Source organism: Talpa occidentalis, unplaced genomic scaffold (genome assembly GCF_014898055.3).
Source record: "Talpa occidentalis isolate TD23 unplaced genomic scaffold, MPIMG_talOcc4v2.1 talOcc4.6, whole genome shotgun sequence".
In the NCBI taxonomy this organism is placed as follows: Eukaryota; Metazoa; Chordata; class Mammalia; order Eulipotyphla; family Talpidae; genus Talpa; species Talpa occidentalis.
The window spans coordinates 121,770,995-121,782,078 of NW_023604972.1; the positions used below are offsets into that span (position 1 = coordinate 121,770,995).

At 39.3% G+C, this 11,084-nt stretch overlaps 1 protein-coding gene across 3 annotated transcripts in view; it reads left to right on the forward strand.

Moving 5' to 3' along the window:
* Positions 1-11,084, forward strand: part of RANBP3L (RAN binding protein 3 like) — a 45,132-nt gene that overhangs the window by 15,525 nt on the left and 18,523 nt on the right. For 2 of the 3 annotated variants that reach the window (XM_037529589.2, XM_054688250.1), the window contains exons 2-6: positions 6,817-6,875; positions 7,702-7,741; positions 8,543-8,620; positions 10,557-10,628; positions 10,872-10,996. In XM_037529589.2, the coding sequence (XP_037385486.1) occupies positions 6,817-6,875; positions 7,702-7,741; positions 8,543-8,620; positions 10,557-10,628; positions 10,872-10,996 (374 nt within the window). Of the gene's footprint in view, positions 1-6,816; positions 6,876-7,701; positions 7,742-8,542; positions 8,621-9,426; positions 9,502-10,556; positions 10,629-10,871; positions 10,997-11,084 lie in introns of all 3 variants that reach the window. The other variant, XM_037529587.2, reaches the window with a different exon arrangement.

The following is an 11,084-nucleotide window of genomic DNA, read 5'->3' on the forward strand; positions in this document are numbered from 1 at the left end:
TAGGGCTGGAGAGGAGGGAGTGGAATCTGACTTTCAGTGAGTGTCTTCTGTGCAACCTGCAGTCTAACGTCCTGCTGTATATTCGGATGGATGGATGAATGAATGTATGGGTAGGTAAGTAGGTAGGTAGATAGGAAAGATGGATGGATGGATGGATGGATGGATGGATGGATGGATGGATGGATGGGTGGAAAGGTGGAAAGGTGGGTGGGTAGGTAGATAAGATAGGTAGGTAGGTAAGCAGGTAGGTAGGTAGGTAGGTAAGTAGGTAGGTAGGTAGGGGGGGGGGAGGGAGAGAGAGAGAGAGAGAGAGAGAGAGAGAGAGAGAGAGAGAGAGAGAGAGATTCTTCTCTGTTACAAAAAGGCCTGAAGAGGAAGTCATACTAGGTGCTCTCACATGTACATGCTGCTTCAATTTTCATAACAACCCATTTAAAATATATACAGAAAGAGGAAAATGCTAAAGCTCAGAGTAGGTTTTAAAAACACAGCTCTAGAACTGTCTGAATTTAGAGCTCCAAAATCCACGCCTTGACCAGTCAAAGAGTCAGACACAAGCAGAAAAGAATGAAGAGTTGAGGGGCACACAGGGCCATATTGGCGCCCTGGTGAGAGCATGCACAGGGAGAGGACATTAGAGAAGAGGATGTGGAAGACACACGGACAGGACTAAGAAGAAAAGCAAGAGAAGTGCAGGAGCTGCCAAGACTGCAGTCCAAGTGGATAATTCCTGCTCTGGTAGCAATTAGAGGTGACCCATTTGGCAGCTCCCCCTCTGCAGGGGCAGGAAGGGGGAGGATTGTCAACCTCATTCTGCCAAGACTATTTCCATCACCTTCTGGCCCTGGCTAGAGCAGCCTGGTTCTGTCCAGTGTGGGGAATGGCTTTTCCACCTTCCCTAAACTACCAACCAGTAAGAAGTGACTGCAGCACTCTGGGTGGAAGACACTGTCTAGCAGAATCTCAGAAGTGATGTCCCCCTGGGGAGTCTGGGCCAAAGTACTCCACTCTCAGCCTCCTCTTCTCTGGGATCTGCATCAAACCTCCTCCTCTTGATGAGTCAAGAAAATCCTCCTGTTACTTTCCTGGATAAAATAGGTTTGTCAGAGATGGAGTGCCCATTAGACATCCGGAAGCAAAAGTGCCTCCCACCCAAAATCTCAGGGGAAAAATTATGGTACTTATCAGATTGGGGAAAAGAGAAGTTTATATTTACTGTCAACCCAGACCATCACAGCACTTCAGAATCCTAAAGAACAGGGCCTCCCTGGTGGCGCAAGGATATGATGCAATCTGTGAAGGTATCTGCAGCTGCTGCAGCATGAGTTTGATCCCCGGCCGGGGAGCTACCACATGGTGCAGCAGACCTCTCCTGACTCGCCTGCTGCTTCCCTCAGCAGTGTACTTCCATCAGTCTGCCTGTTCTGCTCCCCACTCTGTCTCTGGTGAATCCTCTCACCCCCCCATCTCTGGCCTGTACCCCAGCTCTTGTATGCATAAATAAATAAATCTTAAAAAAAAAGAAGAATCCTGAAGAACAAAGCTCTCATGTATATACATGTGTAATATTCTAGCTGCGTACTTGTCTGGAGATTCAGAGAGTGATTTGAATAAAGATGAAGGACAAGAACATATATTGCTCTCAGAAGTTTAAGTGACATTATAAAGAGCAGGTCTTCAGTTTCTCAGGGAGGAGGGTGTCTAGTGCATTCTGAACTCAGGGAATCCCTCTTGCTCATGCCTGTATTTCCACATATTTCTCTGCAAAGAACAGTTAGGCCCAGGAAATAAGATGGTGGATACTTGTTAAGCAGTGTAACTCAGTGAGAAATCTGTCCTTGGCAAGGAGAATGATTATCTTTCTAACACTATGGTAGAAAAAGAATTATTTGTAAATTTAGTTTTTATTTTTTCAAAATTTCATATGTTCATGTGATTCTAAGAATAAAATTGTTCTATGAGACTTTTCTGGAGAAAATAGAAAATGGGGGTGGGTAATTTTTCCTGAGACTCTAGAAGGGCCATATCATATCCCTACCCATTTGATATGTCTGACCTCCAGAAATGCCAGAGAATAAATTTGTATTGTTTTAAGTCCCTAATCTTGAGGCAATTTGTTATAGCAACAAGAAGAGACTAATATAGTGTGCAAACCTTCACACATTACCCTTTTTCATCACAGAACCTCTGTTTTAAACTATACCTGAAGTTGTATCTTTTTCAGGGAATGACCCTCTGGTCTTTGTCAGGATAGGAGGGGAATGGTTGCTTTGCTGCTAGAAAGACCAAACTTCTTGTTTCCAGCCAGACTTCACCTCTTCTTCCAGAAGTACTTCGTGGTACCAAATCCCAGACTTTTACTGGATCTATGGGGGGTAGACCATGTGGCTTTTGAGCATTCCCAAAGATGGTTTAAGGTCCAGCTTTGCAGGTCGGCTAAGTTAGTTACCATCCAAACTTTACTTTCCAGCCTCTGAAATTTTGATGCTATCATCTCTCGTTTTCCTTGTCATTACAGTGGCACTGCAGTCCCCCCTGTGCAATCCCCCAAACAAAATCCAACCCATTGTTATTGTTTCATTGTGACTTATGATTTCCAGAGGGATTAGATTAGTTAATTAGCTTTCTGATTTCAGGAGGCAGTGTGTATAGTCAATCAACTTAGACAAATTTGCAAAAATCTAAGTGCCAATATTTTATACTGTTTTCCTGGGTGTGGTGAAGGATTGTATATAGTATATATCTAGAACATCACATTGTGCTAGGAGAGTTGTACATGATGTGTGTCGATATGACATGTACAAGCCAAGATAAGCAGCTTTAATAGGAGGGAGAACTGAATTTCATTAAAACCTTTGCCACTTTTTTGGCATGACTTTGAGTAAGTAACTTGGCAGAGTCTTATTTTCCTCATCTCTAAGTATTTGTTAATATTGTAGAAATTTCATTTAACTGACATTACATTTAAATGACTTAAAGGATTCAGTTAGATAAGATGATGGAGTGTACCCCCAATATGGAACAGAATTAACAGGCACACTGAAATGAATTATAAAGATAGTACTGTGTAATAAAATATTCATGGGATGAATGAATATCTTGATATGCATTTCAGAAAACAACAATGAATAAGGGACTCATTAAGTGCTATATGAACCTTAAAACAGACAAAGCATCCAAATTAATCTTAAGTTTTTATTTCTTTCTTTCTACCCTCTCCATTCTTTTGAACAGAAGGTATATTTTGAACTTTTTAAGTTTCTCATTTGCCTAAAAAAACCATAGATGTTAAGATTAACAAAGAAAAGAAGAACAACCTAATCAGTGCTCCTCTAGTCCTTCCCCTTCTAATCCATTTTCCACGTGGTAAACAGAGTGAACTAAACAAATAAACAAAAAACCCTACATATCAGAGTGAATCACTCCACTAAATAACATCTCTTATTAACTTCCCATTTTTCCTGGAATAAAAACAAACCTCTTTGGCGCAAGCTACCAGGCTCTGCCAAGCTCCTACCTTATCTTCAGCATCATCTTGGGCCACTGTCTTCCTTCTGTTTCCTTGCAAAGTGACTTGTACTTAGTCACTGCTCGAAAGTTACTTGTTGCACAAATGGATTAATGACTATATTAAGAGAAAAGAAAGGGCCATTTTAAGGACATTGCTTTATTTTCTAATTTTCTTCCTGGTGCAGGCAAGAAAACTGCTAGGGACTCACTATCTTGATAATGCTTACGTTTGGTTTTGTTCTTAGAGTCAACAGAATTGCTCAGGAGAGGGGAGAGGCTCTAGATGGAGAGGAGGGAGATTGTCTGCTTTCTAATGAGTGTGCTGGATCAGAGAGAGAAGATGGCTGTACTGAGGCTACTATACCTTCTACCAGACAGTGCAGGCCTAGATCCTAACACAGGGACTGGCACACAAAAAAGGTGTTCAATAAATTTTTGATGGCTTTATGACTAAAAGTGGCCTCCTTACTATCCCATGTGCCCTCCAAACTGCAAGTGACCCTTTGTGATTTCTCCCGTACTGCTACCATTGAAGGCAGCTTTTGCTCATTTTTTGTTGTATGTTTTAATAGAGGGAAAGTCAGCATGTGGGTTGTCTAGGATTAGCTAAATTCTAAGTCCACTTTGGAAGAGGCCCATTAATTATTCTAATTCATAAGCATTCCCCTGCATGATCACAAAGACGATTTCCTTTCAAAGTCACTGGAAATTTCACTTCTTAAATCTAATGTAATAGCTGGAAAAGAAGTTTGTTCTGAGAAAAAAAAAACAAAAAACAAAAGAAAGACTTGAGCTATGGTTTAATATGGACAGGAATGCCAATATGTTACTGAGCATTTTCTGCTTGGCTTACTTGGCTTCAGGCAGACAGCACAGTGAGCACTTGTGTTGTTAAGTGAACCATTTACCTCCCTGGGGTGAAAGCTGGCCAAGCTCACTTGGCCCCAGGAGCTTGGCAGAGGGTGGTCTGGTAGGGTGTATGACACTGTCTTGTGGAATAAGATTGAGGCAAACTGGAGAAGCCCCTTCTGGCATACAGAAGATGGCATTGTTTGGTAATTCCTTGAAATTTCTCAGTTCAGGTTTTATTTACAAGTCACCTCCACTTGTCCGCCAAGACAATACATCAGTAATGGCCACTGGAAATGACCTTGATAAATGTGCTGAAGTCATCGTTGGGCACTTTCTTGTAAAATTAAAGGATTTGCCACTTACTTTGCATGACTTTGAAAGTGTTGCATAAGTTAGCAATGTCAGCTGAGTTTTAGAATGGGGATTTTGATTTAGTATGCTACATATTTAATATCCTTTAAGACTTTTTTTTGGTCTTATTAAAATCTTAGTGATTATAGGGGTAGAAAAATTTTCCCTTCTTCTGTTTGATTTTCTTTGAATGTCCAATAGTTAAGTTTACATATAGCAGGCTAATTAATAGGAGAAAAACTGATTTCATGTGTACAGCAGTCCAAAGACTTGAGAGCCAAAGACAGCCAGGCAGTTGAGGCTTATGGGCCTCTGTGAGCCAGGGAGAAAGTCTGTAGGGGCCTGGGGCTTCAAGGGGGAGAAAGACAATTCACAGAAAATCAGAAAAGCAAATGTTGGTAAACCAATGTAGGCCATGCCATTCAGATACTCATTTTGATATAAAAAGCTAATTCTGGTAATAACCCTTATCCTATCATGGCTCCCTATCAAAATTCTTTTAGGCAGTTAAGGGAGCAGTAAAAAGAAAATAATGAAAAAGAAAAAACATCTCTTCCTAAGTCTGATAGGCCTCGATTGTCTTCAGTTCAAAATAATTCACGTGCCAAAGTAGCTTATTTTGGAGTTATGGACTCTGCTCTGTAAAAATCTGTTTAATCTTCACATAAGTTCTATCAGGTAAGCAGTGTTACATTCTACTTTTTTTCAGATGATGAAACTAAGATACAGACATACTAAGTTTCTCAAAATATATAGTCACTTAGTGATGAAACTTAAATTTTCACATATGCCTACCGAACTCCAGAGTCTAAGCTCTTAAGAACCATGAAATGTTCCCCTAAGATTTCTGGAATGTTGTTATCATGCATTCATACCCTAGAGTGAGAGAGCTTTTCTCTATTGTCTTGCTTAAGATAGGTAAATATAATTATTCATAAGGTTGGCAGGGCTGAAAACAAATTTCATATACTTTACAACACTGTTTAAGACTGATTCTTAGTCTAAACCTTGAAACCCTGAATTGGTATCTGACTGCTTTAGTCAAGAAAATGTGAATCATTTACAGATCATTTTAAGGATAGAATGTAGTATATCTGTAGATTCTATAGTTTGAGATCCAGCCCATATAGAAGTACTATTCTCAGATGAGATTTTTCAACCCTAAAAACTTTATTATGAAGGGCCTCCCCGATGGCGCAGCGGTTGAGCGCTGGGTTGCGAAGCTGCCCGCAGCCTCTGCAGCGCTGGTTCGATCCCAGGCTGCTCTCCGGCTGCTCCCTGGCCACTGGAGGAGGGTCCCACATGGCACGCAGACCTCTCCTGCCGCCCGCTGCTCCCCTCAGCAGTGTGCTTCGGTCCTTCTGCCTGTTCTGCTCCCCGCTCTGGCTCTGGTGAATTCTCTCACCCTCCCACGCTTCTGACTGTACCCAGTACATGTATAAACCAAACAAACAAACAAATAATAAATAAATAAATAAGACATGCCTCTAGAAAAAAAAAGAGAGAGAGAATATAAAGGCAGATACTTACGCTTTGTTTTCCTTAAACATTTATTTTATTTTTTTAAGATTTATTTTATTTATTTATGCATATAAGAACTAGGGTGTAGGTCAGAGGTGTGGGGGGTTGAGAAGATTCACTAGAGACAGAGTGGGGAACAGAACAGGCCGATCTACTGAAATACACTGCTGAGGGGAGCAGCAAGTGAGACAGGAGGGGTCTGTTGTGCCATGTGCGTAGCTCCCTGGCCAGGGATGGAAGTCATGCTGCAGTGGCTGGCATAGCTTGATAGTACTGAGATTTTAACCTCTGTGCCACCAGGAGGCCCCTCCTTATACATTTAAGCCATGGTTTTTTTCTTTTTTCTTTTTTTTAATGGGATGAGCTCTGTATTTATGGGCATGTCTTAGTATCACTGTCACCACGTTTTTATTTCTGTAATTAGCTCTTAAAAGCACTTGTAAATATGAAACATGTAAAACAATTTGGATTTTTCCCAAAAGCAGGGAAAAAATACAAACAAAAACTCTTCAAATACTTTTAGTTGGTGTTAGAAAAGTCAGAATATAGTTTGATTTCCTACCTGTTCTTTTTTTCTTATAGAAAAACCTGTCATTGCTCAACCAATGTTTGTTTTTGAAAAGAGAGAACAAACTTTCAAGGTAAGATCTAGCTACCTTTCTTGGCATGATTTCTACTCTGTCAAGGAAAATTGTCTTTCGAGAAGCCATATCTATACTAAATGGTATCACTGCTGTGTAAGTTTATCCTCTTGTCCTTCACCTAGCAGGATATTCATGTTGTAGGGGGTTACTGATGACAATTTGACTGAAATGGGAAGCCAGAGGCCTTGTCTTGAAGCTATGCCATTTTCACCAGTATTAAGATATTAATTAATACTCCCCCACTTGAGTGGGGAGGGGCTGACAGTCTTCAGCAGGGCTAAGGCGCCTCATGTGTCCCCACCACTCTAGCCTAACACTGGCTACAAAATAAGCTCTAAACTGACATTTGATTTAAAAGGGATCTTGGGGCCCTGTCTGGTTTTTCAGCATTATATTACCTGCTTTGAAAGACAAATGATAAGATTCATAGTGCTCTTATGTTAGCTTAATCAGTATTTTCTTGTAATTCATTCTTGCCTATGCAGGTAATTTACCCTTCTACCCACAAAATTAACTGCAGGAAACACTCATCCCCCAAGCTCTTTTTGAAAAAGCAGATTCCTGGCCCCACCCCAGGTGTTTCAAAATCTTCATTTTAAACAAGTTCCTACAAGGGATTCTGTAGTTGCTGAAATATAAAACCACTCTGCTAGACTTTGCTTTTTCCTGAATACGATCCTAGCATGTAAAAGTGAGCTGCTGTGTCCTGGCCTGGATGAATAGACCCAGCTTCTGGTCTTCTTGCTTATGAAATGACAGAGAGGAAATATGATATAAACACAGGCACTACTCAGCTCTCATTGGCAGCTTTGTTTCCTTCCAGAGACCCGCAGAAGACACCCTGTATGAAGCAGCAGAACATGGTAATGATTTGTATCCTGCATTTCAAAATCAATCTTAAAAGAAAATAAATAGGTGCAAACATTTTGACATGTGGCATGGACTGTGTAAAACTTGATCATTTTTCTTGTTTAAAACACACAAATAGGGACCTCCCTGGTGGCCTAGGGGTTAAGTCTCAGTGCTATCACGCTATCACTGAGCTCCATCCCCAGCCAGGGAGCTGACCCACATGGCACAGCAGACCTCTCCTATCTCGCCCCGCTGTTCCCCCCAGCAGTGTATTTCTGTCAGTCTGCCTGTTCTGCTCTCCACTCTGTCTCTGGTGAATCCTCTCACCCCACACACACCTCTGGCCTGCACCCCAGTTCTTCTATGCATAAATAAATAAATAAATAAATAAATAAATAAATAAACAAACCAACCTTTGGAGAAAAATAAAACATAAAATAGATTAGCTTTTGCTTTGGAAGATGACATGCAGGTCCCGGAGCACCCCATGTTAACAGCAACACTAACACCCCATAGTCTCCACTGCCTGTCTCTCAACCTACTGAAAACATTCTCTGTACAACCTCAGAATGAGTAAGCAATTTCTTGCTAAAGCCACTCATTTTCAATCATTTCCTACCAGGATCATATGCCTCTCAGTATATAATCACTACGCTGGTAATCCCATTATTTTAAATTGTGCTTTGGGAGTTAGCGTGTTATCAAATGATGATATGTAGACAAAAGGAAATTCTATTTATCCTCCCATGTCATGGGTTGAGGATAATTTGTTATTGCAAGCCATTTTACCCTTCACGTTGAATTTCTTGCAGAATGTAATGGTTTTTCAAGAAAACGTGTTCGGTCTTCATCTTTTACTTTGCATACTACAGATTCTCAGTCTCGAAGAGGTAGGTATAGACTTGACTTGGCTGTTCACTGTTATGTTTACTCTGAGTATAAAGTTACTAAGAGACTCAAATGGATAATGTCTAAAAGTCTAATCACTGGGTGGTGTTTATAATACATTGTTTTACGAAGCAGCAGTCTGTGAAATAGATTGTACTATGAGTCACTATTTTAAAACTCATTTTATCAACACTGGAAAAGAGATGGAAGGATATCAGCCACATTGTTTAGTGGTTTCCTGAGGTTATGGGACTACAAGGGTTTTGGGTTTTTTCCCCTCCTCTTTTGTATTTCGTGGTGTTCCCAAAGTTTCTGCATTGAGTATGTACTGAGGTTATAATTAAGGGAAACTGCCATTTTCCCCAAAGTAACCATTTTCTTAAATAAACAGATGTCTTCCATTTAAAAATACATTTTATTCTAATAACTTTTTCATATGTGCATTCTAAATAAATTAGTAACTCAGTTTCTTCTGCATTCAAGGTGCTCTGCAGAGCCCTCTGGGAACAGATTGTACTGCCTTCTGTCTGGGTACAGCTCTTTGTGTTCGTCTGTCTGTCTCCTCCACAAACAGCTCTCTGAGGTTGTGTTGATGCCTCATTGACAGTCTTACCCGTGAAAAATACTCGAATATTTATTGAATGAAATGGAAGTGAATTTAAAATCTTCACTAGAGCACCCTTTATTTATGAAAATACAATTTTTCTAAACTAGTGAGACAGAAAATTTTCCAAAACAACAAAAATCCCAATCAAAAGAAACGCAAAACCTTCCCCTTATTGATTCCAGTTTGCAATCTGCTTTTTAGCATCTACCTTGTCCCAGAAACGAATGCGATCCTCGTCCTTCACTGATCTCCCCATCTTACCCCATTCTGGGCCAGGTAATAAAAAAGTTCTAGAACTTCAAGTCTGATGCTCTGACTTTTTAAGAACCATTCTCATTAAAATGAGCTTGCTTTCTCAGTTAACATAAAATGCTTACACTTTAGTGTCAAATGAAAGAGAGGGCCTAAGTATGCATGGAAAAAATACCTGTGAATTACAACTCCAAGTTCCAGACAATGTAGCTGTTTATTTTTGGTGGAAAGTCTGAACTTCATGTTTTTTCATAGAGTTTGTTTCATAGAATTTGTTATTTTGTATGAGGCAACCCTCAAAATACCTTGCTTTAATTTATTATTGTCCATCTATATAGTTTATAGTATATATATTTGTACTCAAAATTTGTAAGCTTGAGATTTTTATTCTAAAATTTAGAATATGATTCTTTTTGAACATTTTAATAATTAAAACTTAACATCATTTTATTTGAAATTTGCAAAACTACCTTATAATAAAATATTTGAAATGGTTGGAACATTCTCTATATTAAAATTATCTGTATTCTTTTGTATTTTTGTTTCTACTGGAAAACTCATTGTCTTTTCCCAGTTAGACTTGCCAATAAGAAATAAAAAATACTATTCACTCAAACTATTCACTTCCTTCTAAATGATCCCTCTCTACCCAGAGGAAACAGTTTTCAAACTAGTGAACCAGCATAATGGTCATGTTTACTTTAAGAATCATTAAGGAGTGAAGAGTGGCACATCACCTGCTAACAGTTTATAACATTTTTTGAGAAATATGTATTAATGCACACAGAAGTTATATTACTAATTCAAATATTATAATCTGTAGAATTTCTCTGAGTACTCTATTCATGATTTTAAATAAATGAGACTTCCTGTTCTGTTGGTGACCTAATTTCCACTTACATTTCTGAGAGTAAACAGAACTGCGTACCAGAACTCACCCTGTCACCATGCAGTTTTAGAAGAAACAGCTGCTCCCATGTGCACTGACCATTGTTAGTGCCAACAGCGACATCTGCTGGCAACTTTAGTACAGGACTGTTACTGACAGTTTTTAAAATTTCTGATTTTTTTTTTTGTAGTGAGGAAAAACAATGTTTTTATGACATCAACTCTTGTGCAAAGGAATGTTAATATGAATAGGGAAGAACAAGGTATGTAGCTTCTCTCTGTTACAAGATTCTCAGAAATCTTACATCTTACCATCTACATTTTAATCTGTGTATGTGTATATTAGTCTAAGTGACTAAACATGGGGGTATTTTATAGATTATTTTGATTTATTAACACTAATCTCATTAATTGTGACTTTAGGAAAAAATATCAAATTAGTCAAAAATAAGGAGGGAGAAGTATTTCAGCAAAAAAACATTGACCCTTATTTCTGGTGTTTTAAGGTCCTGTGAAGCATTTTGAACATTTTCTGAGACCTGCTATATTGCAGGCCCCTCTCACTCCAAGGGGTGAAAAAGTAAAAACATTTAGACACGAAACATTGGAATCCTGCAAGACTAGAGAAAAGGTAAGAAGATCTTCCTGGTAGAGCAGACCTCAACCTCCCCTTCTCCCTTTTGTGATTGTTTGTGGCTCCCACATCCAGAATTAGGGAC